The sequence below is a fragment of the Hippoglossus hippoglossus genome, chromosome 24 (assembly GCF_009819705.1).
Source record: "Hippoglossus hippoglossus isolate fHipHip1 chromosome 24, fHipHip1.pri, whole genome shotgun sequence".
Classification (NCBI taxonomy): Eukaryota; Metazoa; Chordata; class Actinopteri; order Pleuronectiformes; family Pleuronectidae; genus Hippoglossus; species Hippoglossus hippoglossus.
Window position 1 is genome coordinate 4,110,390 of NC_047174.1, and position 18,766 is coordinate 4,129,155.

Genomic DNA, 18,766 nt, shown 5'->3' on the forward strand with positions numbered 1-18,766 from the left:
TTTACTGAATGTTGAGGCAGGTGAGGTCTCTAGTATGTGGTTTATCTCACTCAGGGTTTTTAAGGTAAAACACACTTTCCTGAGCCCTGAGGATCTTATCATAGACGATGACGCCTGTTAGGTAATTTTAAATTTAGAAATATCAAATACAGAGTAAAGAAAGAGTTGAATTGTCGAAATGCTGCAGAGAAAAAACAATCACAGAGGAATTTTTTGAAGTAAACAAGCAATTCTGAATGTATTAGAATGAAGTTTGACTGTGTCTCTTCTTGCAGTCAGGTGGGGACCAGGAGAGGAAACACAAGCGGCGTCGTGGTGAATATTATTCCATCCAGACGTCTCTGATCGTCGCTGCCTTGAAGAAGATGCTGCCCATCGGCCTCAACATGTGCACCCCCGGTGACCAGGAGCTCATCTCATTGGCCAAGATACGCTACAGTCTGGTAAGCTGACGAATTTAGCATTACATAATTTTTTGATATATATAATTGACTTTTGCAGAACAACTTTTTCTATGCATGAGATTCCATGAACATATAATCTTTCTCTTATTCCTCATATTGAGTCTTCTCTCAAGTTATCCTTGGTCTCCTAATTTGATTCATTGATCATTTTAATTAAGTCGCAAGTCGAAGCTCTAACAAAGTTCATCATTAAAAGTTCCTGGACTGCAAAGTTATTATCTTCTATGAGAAACTCTTAGGACTTATTGAAAAGCTTCAGTCTGTGTGATTTGCTTTAGCAGCTTTTTAATCAGTTTAATCACAGAACACTGTCCTGATACAGTGAACTAATTAACACCTTTACCAACTTTCATTCTTATTCTGGTGGAGCAGACAGTATTTAAAGAATAGATCTTTTTTATGTACAATAATGAAATATCAATACTGCTTCATAGTTTTTCTGTTCCCCCCCCCTTCATAGAGAGACACAGATGACGAGGTGAAGGAGCACTTGCGTCAGAATCTCCATCTCCAGGACAAAGTAAGTTATAATAGTTGTATCAGCACGAGTATAACTTCCCTGTGGTCTATTTATGTATTTGATCGCTGCTGTGTTGTAGTCTGACGACCCAGCGGTCCAGTGGCAGTTGGACCTGTACAAGGACGTGGTGGTGAAGGGCGAGGGACCAGCAGACCCGGAACACGCGGTGGTCCGAGTCCAGAGCATCTCCGCTGCAGTTTTCCATCTGGAGCAGGTGAAAACACACGAATCTGTCAAATCTGTAATGTTAAGAATTCATGAAACAATAATGTGATCCTTAGATGACAGATGAATAAAGACATTAAATCATATTAGACTACCAGAGAACAGAAGACAGCCCTCTCTCTATATATGGGTGATGTCTATTGTAGGTGAAACACTGTGACATGAACTAAACGATTGCAACAGACCAACAGATAAATGGATAGTGACAATTTGTGTTATTTGCAGCCTTGTATATAAAACCAAGATAATACCACATTATCACAATCTATGAGGAATCAATCTGTCTGCTAAATCCTGCCCGCTGAGGACAGTAAGAACTTCATGGACGTTTTAATGGCCACAGGCGGGATTGCTCCTGGTGCTGCAGATGGTCAGAAAGACAGATGATCATTATGTGGATGTGAGGGAGAGACAGTGGGACAGAGGGAGCTGCACTCAGCTTTACAGTGCAGCAACAGAGCAAAACACAAAGTTAGAGATCTTTCACGTTGTGTAAAACCCTGTTGTCATTATGAAACTGTGGCGTATAAAGTAGCTTCTATAAAACATTTCATTGTAACTGTTGTACTGTTCCAAACTTTTGATTTCCCTGTCTCCCAGGTGGAGCAGCCTCTGAGGAATAAGAAGTGTGTGTGGCAGAAGCTTCTGTCCAAACAGCGTAAGCGAGCCGTGGTGGCTTGTTTCCGTATGGCTCCGCTCTACAATCTGCCCCGGTGAGTTCTCCTCACACTCAGAGAACTGATATATGCAAATGTCAATATTAAATATTGACATTATCTATTTAATCGACCCTGTTAAGACGTCGCTGAGTCTCGATCTAACTGTACATAACAATCACCAAGTAATCACGGGGGGGGGGGGGGGTTTGGGGCATTTTTTTCTTAATTGTGTGCCCATGTAAACCCCTCATCACCTCCCTAACCACATTCTCTTCTCTGTGTTGTTGTTTTTTTTTTTTGGTTTTTTTTTTGCATAACACTACCTCATCCTCCCTCAGATACAAAAATAATAATTACTTCCTGAATGGATATCGGGAGGTTTGGCTGGAAAGGGCATTCAAAGCCTCCAGCTTTGACCGCCTGTTCTCCTTGCTGACGGTAAAGTGAAACTACGGGGCGAATGCTTCATCTGTCCCCCCCCCACCCTCCTCCTCCTCCTCCTCCTCTCCTTTTCATCCACCAGGCTGTGGACCGACCTCTGCCTAGCAACCAGTTGTTTCTGCACTGTTGATTCTGATTGGTCAGCTAGTATGAGCCCCAGAATTGACGGAAACAAAGTGATTTGGAAAGTGGAAAACGCTCTGCGAGCTGCAGGCCTGTGTTTCATTTCAGGTGAACCCTTAAGGAAGGAATGAAGAAAGAAAAGAAGAAGAAAGAAAATCTATTAAATAACTGTACGACTTTGAGAAGTTGGCCACAGTTGGTTTGTTTCAGTAATACATAAAAAGTTGTTTTGTCATTTTGCTTCCCCCTATTATTGATAATTTTTAACGATTTGTTTTTCACCTGACATTTTGCCGAAGGTTATGCAGTTTTTTTTTAACACAACGTTTTTTGAAGGAAAGTATTTTGAAGTCTGAAAATTACCAGAAAGAAATTCACGTTGTTTCACAGATCCACTGATGTGTTGGAAAACTGCATTCCCCCCCCCCCCCCCCCCCCCCCCCAAAGTGTGCATGCTCTCTAATGAATTTCACAAACCAGATGGAAGTAACTGCAGTTACCAAATGTGACCAGTCAGAAGAGCCAGTGGGTCCCACATTGACCAATCACCACCCTGCCTGAAATGCACTTCCTGTAACCCCTTCCTCCTCCCTACATCTCTCCTTCCTGTTTCCTCCAAAAAAAAACTCACCACAACCCACCCTAACGCCACTGTACCTCCCTCCCCACTCCCCTCCATTCCTCCCCACCTCCCCTCACCTCCCCCTTCCCCAGGCATCGCGCTATCAACTTCTTCATCCCGGCCTATCAGAGACTTTGGATAGAGGCAGAGGAGTACTCCTTTGAGGAGAAGCTAGTTCAGGATCTGGCAGTAAGTACTGGGCTCGCCTTGCCCTCGCCCCGCGTGCCCTGCGTGCCCTGCGTGCCCTGCGTTGGCACCCCTCTGCCAGTCCTGTCTGCCGAATGCTTCTTTAGCTCAGCGCCTGTCGAGCCTTGGGATCACGCCCGGGTGGGGACCTCGCCCAAAGCGCCCAGGGGCCCCCGCTCTAGGCGTGCAAAACCCTTCAAACAGAGATCCGTCAGGGGTCAGAGGCTGCATGACCAACTCAAGAGACACAGGGCCAGCTCCGGCGCTCACAGCTCTAGAAAAGCAGGCTTTGCCTTTCTGACAGCAGTGGTAAGGAGGGCCTTTCACTACAGTAGGAGACTGTCACTAGCTGTTTGGCTGTCAGATCTGGATCCACTTGTCTTTCGCTGTACTCTGTAAGTCTGTAGTGTGAAGGTGGCGTTACAGTGCGTTTTGTGGCTGTGACCTCAGTGGCATGCTCGCGTAGTCCTGTGAAGACCACATTTCATTTTAGATCTTTGTATCAGATGTGCAGAAAATTCATCTAGACAATGAAGCTGTGCCATCAAACAAGACTTAAAAGACGGCTTTCCGATATATATAACAGCACAACCATCAGATAAACTGTTGTTGTCAGGAGAGAAGAATATTGTTAATCGTCAGTTTCTTTCTACAAATCTGTCGGATTAGTTTGGACTCGTGCAGATTTGTGTTGCTGTGTTGGTTCCTCAATGTCCGACTCCTTTACTGTCAGGTTCATTCTTCATGTTCAAAGTCATGTCACCAAATGGCTTTCTGCTTGCATCTGTTTGCTAACATGCATGAATTAGAGAACTGGTTCCACCATTGCTCATCACCCACTCTTTACTTCCTGGTCCTGTCTTTGCCCCGGATCACCAGGAGATGACATTTATCTGCATGCGGCACTAGCTGGTTGTTAATGACTCATTTCAGTGTTTTTGACAAATTATCTGTGAGTTTACGAAAAGATAAAGAAAACATTTGAAGAGTAGAAGCTGTGCTGGGATTATCGGATGAGACTTGGGCGGAGCTAACTGTTCACTGACCTCTGCAGAAAACCCCCATGAAGATTGTGGAGGAGGAGGAAGAGGAGGTGGCTGAGGTGCAGCCCGATCCTCTTCATCAGCTCATCCTCCACTTCAGCCACAACGCTCTGACAGAGAGAAGGTGAGGGAGTTCAATCACTGAGCTACAGCGACTGAGCATGCATTTTAAATTCCTCATGCTTCTGTTGTAGAATAAGATGAAACACAACGATACACACACAGTAATGCAGTATGACCTGACCTTACTTTTTTTCAGTTACTTGGAACAAGATCCTTTGTATATTGCATACGCAGACATGATGGCAAAGGTAGTGGACTTTCAAATTCTATTCATCGATACATAATTCTGGTAAAACTCTACTTTTGGTGAAATAAAAACGAAACTGGAGCTTTGAACGTCGACCTTTGTTTTCAGAGCTGTGCAGAGGATGAGGAGGAGGAAGAGGAGGAAGGGAAAGAAAAAACGTTTGAGGTACTCGCGTTCATTCATAGCAATTTAATCACTTAAAGTTAAAAATGTCTCTTTTTCTAACTCTCTGTGTGTGTGTGTGTTGTGGATTTCAGGAAAAAGAGATGGAAAAGCAGAAGATCCTGTATCAGCAGGCGAGGCTGCACGCCCGCGGGGCAGCTGAGATGGTGCTGCAGATGATCAGCGCCAGCAAAGGTAATCATCTGTGTATCTACTATCGTCCTTATCAAGATGCTCAGGGCAGTTTAAAGGGGATTGATCGCTTGAATCTACAATTTGATAATATATATTTTGATCCCCATAACATCCAGATTTCATTATTTTTGCAGAAGCCAGGATTTAATCTTCAGTTTCAGTCAAACCTGCTGCTTTTCTCCCTTTTCTTTATTCTTTGTACTCAATTACATTCTAGGGATTTCTCTTAACGTTCTTCTTCTTTTGCCACCAGGTCGTTTGGGCCCCATGGTGACGTGCACCCTCAAACTGGGGATCTCCATTCTAAATGGAGGCAACGTGCAAGTTCAGCAGGTCAGAAAATACGGCTGAACAATTCAATATCCATTTATTCATCCGTCTAATTCCCCTTTTTGTAATGTCAACGATAATGTACTGCTTTTATTGCAGAAAATGCTTGATTACCTGAAAGAAAAGAGAGATGCAGGGTTTTTCAAGAGCCTCTCAGGACTGATGCAGTCATGCAGGTACTGTTTCTGTGCAGAGAACAAAAACATGAATTCTGTGCAGACGTCAAGTGCTTTTATTTGACTCTTTACTCGTCTCTTTCCTCAGTGTCCTGGACTTGAATGCATTTGAGAGGCAGAACAAAGCGGAAGGTCTCGGCATGGTGACAGACGAAGGGTCAAGTAAGTGAAGAGTATCATCAGTAGCTCTGTATTCTACCTCTTTTCTCCTTTTAGACTTCCAAGACCCCCTTTTTCCGTCTTGATGCTCAGTAGATTCCTGTTTCAACACCAGATTTTTTACTCTTGATTCCCAAAAATCACCAAAATATTCTCCCTTTTTTTTTTTCTCTCTCAACTAATGCTGAACCATGACAACTTTATAACCTCATTCTCCTTTCAAAGCACTTATTAAACGCTAGTTTCCTAATAAGTAGAAGTGTTTGGCCTCAGTAGTTGGAATAATCAAAATTGCATTGCTATCGATGGGAATTTTGATCATTGAGAGCAGTTTGCCGCCTGCGCCTCAGTCTGGAAGTCACTGAAGTCGTCACTGTGGTGTCTTTAATGTTGTCGTCTTTAGTCAAGGAGCAGGAACAAACCCCATAGACTGTGAATAAAGATGGACGACACAATCAACTGTATGAAAATGAAGCCAAAATATGACGGATTATTGGAGCTGACGTGTCGTTCTTCTTTATATACAATCTATGAGAAAAGCCTAATTCACTATGAAACACGTTATTGTGCAGCTTGTATTTCCGGGGATACAGCGAACGATTAAACTCTCTTTTCTTCTAACGTTGGGGAGTGAATCCAGAACACGCAGCCACAGACATGGTCCAGCATTAACACCAGAGCTTCTCCCCTCCACGCCAAACATCCACCCGACGCTCTTCACCTCAAACTATGTCCCATCTCCTCATCATCCAGCCCTCCGCTAGACACCCCCCCCCCCCCCCCCCCCCCCCCGGGTTCTGTGTATAACAATTCACTGTTACTACTCGTGTCTCTGTTACTGAAGTTTTCAACCATGACTGAATTTCTTGTTTGAGCATAGACACGACCCAGGCCTATGATTTCCCCCCCCCCACCTTCTCCCCTTGTCTAAAACAGTTTTTTTAACTGCATGACTTTGTTCTTCACTTCGTACTCGATATATATAATAATCATATCTCTTTGTATTGTAACTCGATGTCCTCTCTTTTTGCTTATGTCTTCGTGTATTGTTTCTCTCCTTCCTGTCATTTAAAAAAAAAAATCCCATCGATGGCAGACCACACTGATCGGGGTAAATAGAAAATCTAGATCACGCTGATATGGCTCTGCTTCCACCTTGAATGTCTCCTCCATATCTGTGGTCCATACTCCATGCTTTATTTGGTACACCCAGATGTGTGTAGGGACAGATGTGTGCATGCTCGGCAGAAAAAAGGGTCATGAGAATCCACCGCTTCTTCCTTTGTGTGATATTTGTTCCCATTCCCTTCATGTTAACAATTACTAATGCAAATCCTAATACTGATGCTCGGTTCTGTCTCCCTAAGGCTATCAGTGCCACCTCCCAAGGGTTTGACTGAACCAAAGCTTTGTCTTGCTTTGGACTTGGGGCCTATTTCACAAAGCTGGTTTCCATACATACGTCCCAACTTTCACATGGATTGTATCCGCTCTCAGAAATCGTTTCTTTGCATAGATCTGTAGACTGGATCATCTGGTTTAAGCGAAAATCTGTAAACATGTCTTTTTGATTTTCTCAACAGGCCTAATTTGCGGCCTGCATGTGAAAGTTATCAGGCCTCCTCCAGCTTATGGAAATGTCCTAGAGTTTCACTGTTTATTGTTAAGAGCATTTTTTTTTTTACGAGACGCACTTTGGATTCAGTGTTTTGAATCTAAAGGCCCTGGACCTCAGTCATGTTTCGAACATGAAACCTGCTTGCCTCATGTTAATTGCTTTTGAAGGGGAGATTCACACATAAGCACATCTCCTCATTTGGAGGAAACACAGACTTAAAATTAGCCTTGTGCATTGTTTCAGCTGTTTTCACCAAGATGTCTTTTCTCTCAAGGCTCCAAGGTGCTTCAGAACGACGACTTTACTAAAGATCTGTTCCGGTTTTTGCAACTTCTCTGTGAGGGCCACAATGGAGGTGAGGTTGAATTTATCAGTTTGTCTTATTTCGTCCAGAACAGAACAGCCGACTATTAGAAAATGGAAAGGATGAGAAAGAAGTGTTAAGATCGAGGATTACAAAAATGTTGGTCTCTGTCAGATTTCCAGAACTTCCTGAGAACCCAGACTGGAAACACAACCACAGTCAACATCATTATCAGCACTGTGGACTATCTGCTCCGGCTGCAGGTGAGTTAAACACACGTCGTGGTTATCACATCATACATTCTGTTACTCATTGTTCATTTTCCTCTGTTTCCAATGCCACCCCCCTCTTTAGGAATCTATCAGTGACTTCTACTGGTACTACTCCGGCAAAGAGGTCATTGAAGAGACTGGAAAAGTCAACTTCTCCAAAGCTTTATTTGTAGCCAAGCAGATATTCAACTCACTGACTGAGTACATTCAGGTAAGAAGCTCAGACGACGGAAGTGGAATCTAAAGAATAAAGACTGAATGAACTGTTATCATGGATCACATCCCTCTCCTCCTCCTCGTCTCTCAGGGCCCGTGTATTGGGAACCAGCAGAGTCTGGCTCACAGCAGACTGTGGGATGCAGTCGTTGGCTTCTTGCATGTGTTTGCCAACATGCAGATGAAGCTATCACAGGTACACTGAAAAACCCAATAAAAACCTGTTTCTTGTGACAAATACTCATTGTATAAGTAACCCACTGTGGCTGTAGCAGTGGAAAAATTGCATATATATATATATAGTACAGAAATGACAAAGATATGCATTGAGGTAGTTAAAAAGTTAGTTTTTCAGCTAAAAAATGCTGCACTTAGTAAAGGTCATTGTCCCATAATCAAATGTAATGCTCCTAATAAAACATTTATGAGATGTATTTGAAGAAAAAGAAAACTTGTACTTAAACTCCCGAATATCCTCATGCATTTCTATAGATGTGCAGATTCTAGCATTCAAGTATTTTAATGAAACTAGTTAATTTACTCAATATTTACTAAATTAATTGATAATGCTCATGTAAATATGTAAATGTCTTTCGTCTGTAGGACGCCAGTCAGATTGAGCTGCTGAAGGAGCTGATGGATTTACAGAAGGACATGGTTATCATGTTGCTGTCTCTGCTGGAGGGTAAGAGCCTGAAACTGCCTGATGCTGCCGAGTGCACGGTGCAGCCTGTGTTCTGAGATGACTGCTGTTCCCTCCTCAGGTAACGTGGTGAATGGGACGATCGGAAAGCAGATGGTCGACACTCTGATGGAGTCGTCCAGCAACGTGGAGATGATCCTCAAGTTCTTCGACATGTTCCTCAAACTGAAGGATCTGACGACCTCGGAAAACTTCCGGGAGTACGACCCCGAGTGCAAAGGCATCATCTCCAAGAAGGACTTCCAGAGGTCCATGGAGACCCAGAAACAGTACAGCCAGTCAGAGATCGACTTCCTGCTCTCGTGTGCAGAGGCCGATGAGAACGACATGTTTAATTACAAGGAGTTTGTGGAGCGGTTCCACGAGCCGGCCAAAGACATCGGCTTCAACGTGGCGGTGCTGCTCACCAACCTGTCGGAGCACATGCCGCACGACTCTCGACTCGCCACCTTCCTGGATCTGGCGGAGAGCGTGCTCAGCTACTTTGAACCTTACCTGGGTCGTATTGAAATCATGGGCAGTGCCAAGCGCATCGAGAGGGTTTACTTCGAGATCAGTGAGTCGAGCCGTGAGCAGTGGGAGAAGCCGCAGGTCAAAGAGTCCAAGCGTGAGTTCATCTTCGCCGTGGTCAACGAGGGCACGGAGAGCGAGAAGATGGAAATGTTCGTGAACTTCTGTGAGGACACCATCTTTGAGATGCAGCTGGCCTCGCAGATCTCTGAGCCGGACGTGGTCGAACAGCCTGAGGAGGAGGAAGAGGAGGAGGTGCACAGCATCCTGGACGACCTGGCCGGAGAGGAAGGAGACGCCTTGGAGTCGGCCTCGGCCTTCAGCTCCGCCTGTTCCTCCGTCAAGAAGAAGTTAGCGAACGTCCGCCAAATATTTTCTTGTAAAAACGTACGCAAGCAGTTCAAGAAAGCCAAGAAACTGAGCATCAAGGAGATTATCACAGGCTTCTTCTCCTTCTTCTGGATGCTCTTCACCGGCTTCTTCAAAGGAATCTACAGCCTCGTCTTCGGCTTCTTCCACCTCATCTGGTCCTCCATGTTCGGCGGGGGCCTGGTGGAGGGCGCCAAGAACATAAAGGTGACGGACATCCTCGGAAGCATGCCTGACCCGACTCAGTTTGGTATCCACGGCGATTTGGTGGAAGGAGAGAAAGTGGAGGCCATAGAGTTGTCGGGGAGCTTGGACACAGCCATGGCACCGGCAGGAGACATCGGCGAGGTGGACATGATGCTGGACATGCTGTCGATGCCTAAAAGGGAGGGAGGGAAATACGTGGAGCACGGCCTGGGTGAAGTCTCGGAGCTGAGCGCAGAAATATCCAGCACGGATCAGAAAAAGGTTTGCACTTCGTCTCAATGATTTCAAACTGTAGATACCTGCTTTTTTACGATCACTGCCGCCCAGTCCCTCCGCTCATTGTAACGCCCGACGCTCTTTATGCAGAAAGCTGCTGCCAATCCCTTTGTCGCCCCCGAGAGTCAACCAGAAAAAGCCGAGTGAGTAAAACCGCCGGTAGAAATAATCGTCACACGGTGTAAAAAAACAAGTGTAAAATGAAATAACTGTGATGACTGATACAGCACAGAGAAGGAGGACAAGCCAAAGGAGGAGGAGGCAAAGGAGCCGGTGACGGAGGAGAAGCCCAAGACCCGGTCCAGTCAACCCAAAGAGGCGTCGCCGGCCTTCATGACCACTATCATTGCCTTTCTGGACATCTACCTGAACAAGATGCTGGTGACGCTTTTAGCTCAATTCGATTTTTCTAAAGTTCATTGTGAATCTGAAATATGATTTTGTCGGTAACGAAGGCGTCATCAGTTTGTCCCTTTTTGATCTCTTTCCAGAACTTCCTGGCTCGTAACTTCTACAACCTGCGGTTCCTGGCTCTGTTCGTGTGTTTCGCCATCAACTTCATTCTGCTCTTCTACAAGGTGAATCCGTCCTTCTGCAACCATTAGTGGATCAACTGAACAGAACATGAATCCACAAATACTTTGACCATTTTATTTTGGTTTTTTTATGCTAAAATACCCCAAAAATTCCTTTCCCTAGTTTCTCAAATGGGAGAATTTGATCCTTTTTGTTGTCGTACATGAAAGTAAACTGAATATATAATTGGGGTGTTGATTAAACAACAGATTGAAGACTTCAGCTTGTTCTGTGGGAGTTTACTACAAGGTTTCACTATTTTCTGTCACATTAGACAAAGTTATCAAATCAAATGGAATTATTAATAATGATCATAATAAAATTATGGTTTGTAAGTCTTCTTTTAATGTTTGATTGTTTCATTAGTTGTTTACACACATAACATGCATGTAGCAATAATTCTCGTCTTCTTCAATACATGTTCTGTTGTACTGTTGACCAGCAACAAACCACTGTAAGGAAAAGGGCTTTACATTTAACAATATATTTAAAAAACATTGTTGCTGTGTCATGGCAGAGGAATTACAAAAAACATCTTTTAAAATCCCCGTCTGAACTCCTTGAATTCAACGTTCCGGTTCCGAACAACCACAGAAAGCAGTCGAGGGGAACGTGGAGGACAAACCAACGTGACACTCTGCTCCATGTTGCTCCTCAGGTCACGGTGGAACCTGAAGAAGAAATCGACGACGACACCCAGTGGGCTGGCGATGAAGAGGACGGCGAGAACACGCTGTTCGACATGGACGAGTTTGTGCTTCAGGAGAGCAGCGGCTACATGTTGCCCACGCTGCGCTTCCTGGCCATATTCCACACCGTCATCTCGCTCGTCTGCTTGGTCGGGTACTACTACCTGAAGGTGGGTTCATTCATGATGCTGATGCTGAGTCGGGAGTTTCCAGTTGCTGCTTGTGTTCGTAAAGTTGTAGTTTTTAATTGAACCACTTTCACGTTTTGCGTTTAGGTTCCTCTGGTGGTGTTCAAGAGGGAGAAGGAGATCGCCCGGGAGCTGGAGTTCGACGGCCTCTTCATCACCGAGCAGCCGTCCGACGACGACATCAAGGGCCAGTGGGATCGACTCGTCATCAACACGCCGTGAGATGAAGCTCGCTCAGCAACTGGGCTTTAACATAAACCTATTATAACTACTGTTGTTGATGAGACCAAAACTGTTATCATCTGTATCACATCTGAACCAGATCCTGATCCTGTTTTCCTTTTCAGGTCTTTCCCCAGCAACTACTGGGACAAGTTCATCAAGCGGAAGGTGAGTTTTCCCCTCAGAGCTGACGAGGACGATACAGCTGATCGACCCGACGTCAAAGAGAATAAAAGCGTTTATTAGAATACGTGATATAAAGATGATGAGGCTGACCTTTGCCGTTCCCCGTGTGTGTTTCAGGTGATCAACAAATACGGCGACATGTACGGAGCGGAACGCATCGCCGAGCTCCTGGGTCTGGATAAGAGCGCTCTGGACTTTGACCCCACGGTGGAGGCTGTGGAGAAAGAAGCCTCCCTGGTCTCCTGGTGAGAAGCGCCCCCCCCCGGTTCACACGTTTCTCCTTAAAGGCCACATTGTGTTTATATATCACATGGAGTATTTGTACAGGTGTTTGTGTATGTGTAGGCAGGGTTTAGAGTTTGATATATTAGAGATATTCTTTTGTGTTTGCACGTCTGTAACAACATTTTGTTTGACAGGCTGAGCTCCATCGACACCAAGTATCAAATCTGGAAAATGGGAGTGGTTCTGACCGACAATGTAAGTTTATTCAATGTATACACAAATATTCGTATTACTTTACCAATGTCTATTTTTTGACTGTCCTCTTTACAGCGAATATTTGTTATCAAATGTTATCTTTGTATTAACGCTACTGTTGAGGGACATACCATGAACAATAAAGATATCAAATATATAAAGATTAAAAATGTTATTGTGCTAATTGTGTCGTAAAGACATTTTTTCATTACATACAAATCTACCTATGTCCCAATAGGAGCTCAAACTAAACGTGTGCAAAGCTAAAGTGAGAATGTCGTGTTGTATTCTCGCTCCAGTTGTTCCTGTATCTCATCTGGTACGCCACCATGTCCACCCTCGGACACTACAACAACTTCTTCTTCGCCGCTCACCTGCTGGACATCGCCATGGTCTTCAAGTCGCTGCGCACCATCCTGTCCTCCGTCACTCACAACGGGAAGCAGGCAAGTGGCTCCACCAGCAGGGGGCGCTCCAGGACAGATAAGAAGCTCCCTCTCCAGCCTCGAGCAGTGTGGCAGAAAAACTTTTTCTTAAAACTTCAATTTCCCTCTTTTCTCAGCTTCTACCCAGAATTAGAAATCTTTAAAATTAGTAAAAACATTTCTAAGCTTCAGAACTTTTACAAGTTTAGAAAAAGCTGTTGAAGCTTTCTGAACAAACCCTGATTCTAAGGCCTCATTTCACAGTCAGACACTTATCTTCTATTAATAATCTGCGTCCACGTCCGCTCAGTGACGGATAAACAACCGGCGTCATGATTCATACTGAACTCCAGCATAATCAAATCAAGAAATTATCCTGTGGAAAAGTGGATGGAGCCTGGAAAATAAACGCTAATCCAATAGTCAGTCATGAGAAATGCATTTAAATACAAATGAAACATCAAAGCGACTGGATTTTTCATATTTATTCTGCAGGGTGTTTTGTCGACTAATGGAGTTTGGTGTGAGTCACACACAGTTTGTTGTGAGAAACTTATTGTGTGTCTAAAATGAAACTTCTACTTTTGGTGTTTTGCTTCTGGATGTTGCTGCAGATATGAAATCATAGAAGCCAAATAACTAGTTTAAACCGGTCACTTCACACCAGGGTTAGTCTGAAAGATTGTAGAGTGGCTCAACTCATTTGAAAAAAAAGGAAAATTACTATTTAATTGTAAAAAACTATACATCAGAGTATGTTATAAACCCTAAAGAGATTGAATAATTAGTTTATCTCTTATTAATAAATGGTGGAAATAATTTGCTTTTAATTAATTAGGGATAAATGGTGAAGAAAAGCAAAGAGTTGTGGTTAAACAGTTGAAAATACATAAAACATAAAAATATGTAAAAAGATACAGAAACAAAAACAGTTTGAATAATAATTTAAATTGTTCCAAAAGATTGAACTCATTGACTGAAAGAAACGAAAAACCAGATTAAATATTAAAGACTATTTAGTAATTTAGTAGTAATAGTAATATAATAGTATGCACATTTATATATGGAGTATTAGGGCCAAGCTTAAGAAGGAGTTTTTCTCCAGTTAGCATTTTGAGTATTAAGTCAAAATGTTGCAAATAAGCTCAAACTAAATAATAGGGTTTTTCATTTTTCATTTCGAGAATAAGCTTTAACTTTCAAGGTTAAATTTCGAACTTTTAATAATAAACGTTGGCAAAATGCCTGATTTGGTGAAAGTATTCTACAGAATCAGTTTCAGTAATATTAAAATTCTTTTAGCATTTGCACATTAAGTAGATAAAACAAACATTGTGCTGAAAGCTGCGTCTGCTAATGAGAAACCACACGAGCTTCCTGTCATCTGACTGGATTTCGTTATCGACTTTATTGTCAACATTGAAACTTTATTCTCCAAAAGCAAAAGGGAGATAAAACAGCGTCCTCATTCTTTCTGGTTTTCTGTAATTCTCTTTTACATAATAGTATTAATTAATACAGAGTGTTAAATCCACACATCGCGGACAGGTGGCGTCCTTGAAAAGTTATTTGAGTTAGTCTCTTCAGATTCATCAGACAAAAGAGCTTCAGACAATTCTCTCTGAGGCTCTGTGCATATTTCAAAATGTAGAATAACAAAGACGCAAACTGCCGAGCGGAGCCGGGGCGATGGAGATGTCCTGCGCTGATGTGAATTTGATTTCCTGAAGGTCTCCGGAGTCACTGAATACTAATGAAAGCCGCCTGATGAAATCCTCTGTTCAGCCGAAGAAGCCTTGATAATGTTTCGTGAAACACTTTCCCTCTGAAGAAGCACACGTATTTATCCAGTTCAGGAAAAAAAGAAACTACATCGATGGAAGAGGTTCTGTCTCACTGGGAATAAGTAAAAGGTCAAATGACATGTTTCTCAGTATGAGGAGAGGAGGAGGAGGAGGTGGGGGGGAGCAAGGACTCAGCTGATATTAAATAGAGGAGATGAGCAGGAGAAACGGGTGTGAAGTGAAAAATGATGAAGTTTGTTTGTCTCACATTCATCGTTCATCACAAAACTGGTATTTATCAGTTCAGGAAAGTGACGTCAGGCGTTTGTCACTAATTGATTGGATCAGTTGAGTAACTGAGTAATTCTCAAGTCTTTTATTTTCTCTGAGAAGGAGGTTATGTTTTTATCTGTTTGTATATTTATTAGTTTGCAGGATTACACTAAAAACTACCAAACAAATGACCATGACACTTGGAGGAAGGATGCATAGATGGGGAAGAACCCATAAATCCATCAAATTCCTCAAAGAATCATTTGTGGATCCTGATGAAACAGATCAGGCACATTTAGGGGACTGATATGTACGAGGATCCAAATATAAATCAGGATCCAGTGGATTTAAATGAGGTTTCATAGCGGTGTAGTTTTTTTTTTTAAAGCTGCAGCGAGAAACCTGTGATCTGTGTCAGATTTTAATGTCTCCCCTCTGTCTCTCTCCCAGCTGGTGCTGACTGTGGGTCTGCTGGCTGTGGTCGTCTATCTCTACACCGTGGTGGCCTTCAACTTCTTCAGGAAGTTCTACAACAAGAGCGAGGACGAGGACGAGCCCGACATGAAGTGTGACGACATGATGACGGTACGCCCGACCACCTCCGACGCGTAATATCTGATGGTCTGTGAAACGTGCTCCATTAACTAGAGGAGCATTCAGTAGAGAGCATACCAGGGTTTCAATTCAAGACAAGGAATGAAATGTGAGGCCAAGTATGGAGGGAGATCAGAGTCCTGCACTTCCTCATCATTGAAGGTGAAGTAGCCGAGAAGTGAATCAACCTCGTTAACGTTACCAGAACATTTCTCTTGGTGAAAAAAACCTAATTTTAAAGCTTGAAGGAAGTAGTTAAATTCAATCAAGCTTCACCACATTTCTAAAGATGCCAGCGCCCTGAATATGTAATTTCCTGGATCTGCCCCAAAATTGAATGAGCTCTTTCTCGGCCCACGTCTCATCCTTCCACTAAGTTTTGTGGAAATCCATGCAGTTGTTCACCAAGCAAAAAGGGACAGAGGTGAAAAACATAACTTCCATTGTGGAGGTGATAAACTTTACTTACTATTCATTTACTTAAATGGAGAAAATTGAAAATACTTTCCTTTCTGTGGAATAGAAAAACCCGTGGAGGTTGCAGCTGTCAGCAAGGACACATGATCGGCGCTGAAAAAGATTCCTGAGGCCGTCACTTTGAATGTTCGACCTTTTCAGGAGACGACTGAACGGAGCGCACAGTGTTTTTCATCAGTGAAGTGCGGCGTGTTTCAGTGGAGACAATGGGGCCGTGGTTACAGTCAAAACAGTCAATGTTATGTTCTCGATCTATTAACTGCCTCTTAATAGGAGACGCTGTGGAGGAAGATTATTAAATATCTGGAGGAACAACTCTCGGCTTCAAGTTCAGTTGCTTTTCAGTCATTTTTCTTTTTAAAGACTTTACACTTTATAACATTTTTCCATCCTTGGTTTCCACAGAATGAGACACAGCGGTCACTGATCACTTCAGCTTGAAAACATTGTGAAATGACGCTGTGAGGCTTCGTCTTTGTTTTGAAACACATCACTGTTGTTGTGGCGTCCACGTTACTCCAGGATTTTGAAGCACAAAGAAGTTTGGAAATGCTGCCGGTGCCATTTTAGTTTGAAAACTCCGCGGCAGCACTGTGGACGGACAGAAAAAGAGACGTTTGGATGCAGTGATGAAGTCAACTTCTTTGTTAACTTTCATTTTGTCCGACAGAAGTCTGACTTTTCTACTTTTCTGCTGATGGAAATAAGGAAATAAAAGCTGCAAAACTCGTGTGGACGAAGATCTTTTTAGTTCTAAAACAAAATAGTAATGTGGCTGTAATCTGAGTAACTTTCCCTCGTCTCTCTCCGCAGTGCTACTTGTTCCACATGTACGTGGGGGTGAGAGCGGGCGGTGGGATTGGAGACGAGCTGGAGGACCCAGCCGGAGACGCCTACGAGCTCTACCGCATCCTGTTCGACATCACCTTCTTCTTCTTCGTCATCGTCATCCTGCTCGCCATCATTCAAGGTACACAACCATAACCTATCTGGAACACAGGGTTGTGAGTTTAAACAGGAGTTGTATCACAGTGTGAGATAAACACTGATCTGACGGTTCCCTCCCTCCTTCAGGTTTGATCATCGATGCCTTCGGGGAGCTGAGAGATCAGCAGGAGCAGGTGAAGGAGGACATGGAGGTGAGATGGAATTCACTAAAGTCCTGCTGATGCACAGACGTGTGTTTAACCACCAGACGACCGTTAGAACACGATCTGATAAGTTAAATACTGTCCTGTTCAAATGTTTGAGGCTCTAGAAGTAGAGTAAATAATATAATATATAACTAATTCAAAGAATAGTTTTTATTTTAGTTATCTTCATTAGAAGTGCAGTAAACAGACACCAAAAAAACCAAATGATAGAACGTTTGTTTGTCGCCTCAGACAGAGCCAGCTCTCTGTGGGACAGTCGCACACAGATCTTCTGTGGATTTAAGTCTCAGTCGTCTCAGAGTGTGTGATGTAGAGATCAGGGCTCTGTGGGGGGGGGGGGGGGGTCGCACCATCTGCTGCTCTGAAAACAGCTCTTTACGACCGCGGCTGCAGGTTTGAGCTCATCGTCCTGCCGCAGAATGAATAATGAATCTGCGACGGATCAGATAACTCCTCGTTTATCCAGATCCAAATTTTAATGGGTTCTTTAATGGGTCACTGCCCCACGTTATCACAAAAGGTCCAGTTCAGACACTGGTATCAACGTCTGTCCTGAGAGATCCCATCAGCTTCAAGTTCGTCTGCTCACACCCGATATTAAAACACTTCCACGCTCAACATGCAAATAAGCACGAACCACTTCAAGATCAGAACTCGATAGAAATGGGTTTAGTCGTGTTTTCCAGTTTAATTCTCCTGACAAACAAATCAACAGCAATGAAAACGTTTCTCCTCCTTGATGGACGTATTGAGATTATCGTTTAACCTCCATTTCTCCTTTCAGACCAAATGCTTCATCTGTGGCATCGGGAACGACTACTTTGACCGGACGCCTCACGGGTTTGAGACTCACACCTTACAAGAGCACAACCTGGCCAACTACCTGTGAGCGCAGCGACACACACACACACACACACACACACACACACAACTACACAACTCTTCACTCTGAAAGTTTTCCCTGATTCACACTCGTGTCTTCCCGGTCCCGTCCGCAGGTTCTTCCTGATGTACCTGATCAACAAGGACGAGACTGAACACACGGGTCAGGTACGTGACCACAGCTCGTTCTGTTAGAATCCTCTCGTTTGATCAGGCTCAAGAACACAAAGACAAAAGCTGCTCAGCGACTCCGGCAGCTTTTTACTTGTGCAGCGTTTCTACCCACTTCATATGTTGCATAAGTTGAGTTCAGCCGGAGGAAGGAGTGCTGCGTGGGTTTACACGGACTCTTTTTGATATTAACTTGTTATTGTCCTGCACCTGAGATTCAAGTTGTATTTTTATTTGATGTGCATCTTCTGTTCTTATGTCACCAATCGCAGAAGGAAAAGAAGTTTACTTGAGATGTTTTTACTCCTTTGGCTCAACATCGTGTCTTTTAAAAATCCTTTCTTTGACTATAAAACATAATAATCATCATTTAATATTTATCTTAACCCTGAAAGCTGCAGCTCATCACAGGCTCACTTCATCCTAACTACAACCTCTCGGATCAAGTGTCTAAGTCCAACAAAATATATAGAACTGGAATTAAGGAAATATCTTCTTACGTTAAATGTAACTTCTTCTCTCCCATGTTTATTCTGTAAAATACGTTTATGTGACGATGCTCCGTCCTCTCCCTG

The 18,766-nt window shown here is 43.4% G+C and overlaps 1 protein-coding gene across 13 annotated transcripts in view; it reads left to right on the forward strand.

Moving 5' to 3' along the window:
* The window catches only part of ryr3 (ryanodine receptor 3), a 90,869-nt gene that overhangs the window by 71,341 nt on the left and 762 nt on the right, over positions 1–18,766 (forward strand). For 3 of the 13 annotated variants that reach the window (XM_034580399.1, XM_034580400.1, XM_034580401.1), the window contains 33 exons: positions 276–443; positions 925–984; positions 1,064–1,198; positions 1,810–1,922; positions 3,147–3,549; positions 4,295–4,407; positions 4,543–4,594; positions 4,702–4,758; positions 4,851–4,950; positions 5,204–5,283; positions 5,380–5,456; positions 5,545–5,618; positions 6,712–6,726; positions 7,508–7,588; positions 7,712–7,800; positions 7,892–8,020; positions 8,117–8,221; positions 8,629–8,710; positions 8,790–10,075; positions 10,181–10,233; positions 10,318–10,471; positions 10,582–10,668; positions 11,325–11,525; positions 11,631–11,761; positions 11,891–11,933; positions 12,069–12,196; positions 12,371–12,431; positions 12,731–12,877; positions 15,364–15,498; positions 16,798–16,954; positions 17,059–17,123; positions 17,923–18,023; positions 18,137–18,188. In XM_034580399.1, the coding sequence (XP_034436290.1) occupies positions 276–443; positions 925–984; positions 1,064–1,198; positions 1,810–1,922; positions 3,147–3,549; positions 4,295–4,407; positions 4,543–4,594; positions 4,702–4,758; positions 4,851–4,950; positions 5,204–5,283; positions 5,380–5,456; positions 5,545–5,618; positions 6,712–6,726; positions 7,508–7,588; positions 7,712–7,800; positions 7,892–8,020; positions 8,117–8,221; positions 8,629–8,710; positions 8,790–10,075; positions 10,181–10,233; positions 10,318–10,471; positions 10,582–10,668; positions 11,325–11,525; positions 11,631–11,761; positions 11,891–11,933; positions 12,069–12,196; positions 12,371–12,431; positions 12,731–12,877; positions 15,364–15,498; positions 16,798–16,954; positions 17,059–17,123; positions 17,923–18,023; positions 18,137–18,188 (4,734 nt within the window). Of the gene's footprint in view, positions 1–275; positions 444–924; positions 985–1,063; positions 1,199–1,809; positions 1,923–2,206; positions 2,307–3,146; positions 3,550–4,294; positions 4,408–4,542; positions 4,595–4,701; positions 4,759–4,850; positions 4,951–5,203; positions 5,284–5,379; positions 5,457–5,544; positions 5,619–6,711; positions 6,727–7,507; positions 7,589–7,711; positions 7,801–7,891; positions 8,021–8,116; positions 8,222–8,628; positions 8,711–8,789; positions 10,076–10,180; positions 10,234–10,317; positions 10,472–10,581; positions 10,669–11,324; positions 11,526–11,630; positions 11,762–11,890; positions 11,934–12,068; positions 12,197–12,370; positions 12,432–12,730; positions 12,878–15,363; positions 15,499–16,797; positions 16,955–17,058; positions 17,124–17,922; positions 18,024–18,136; positions 18,262–18,297; positions 18,736–18,766 lie in introns of those variants that run through there. The other 10 variants (XM_034580405.1, XM_034580407.1, XM_034580406.1 and 7 more) reach the window with 6 other exon arrangements.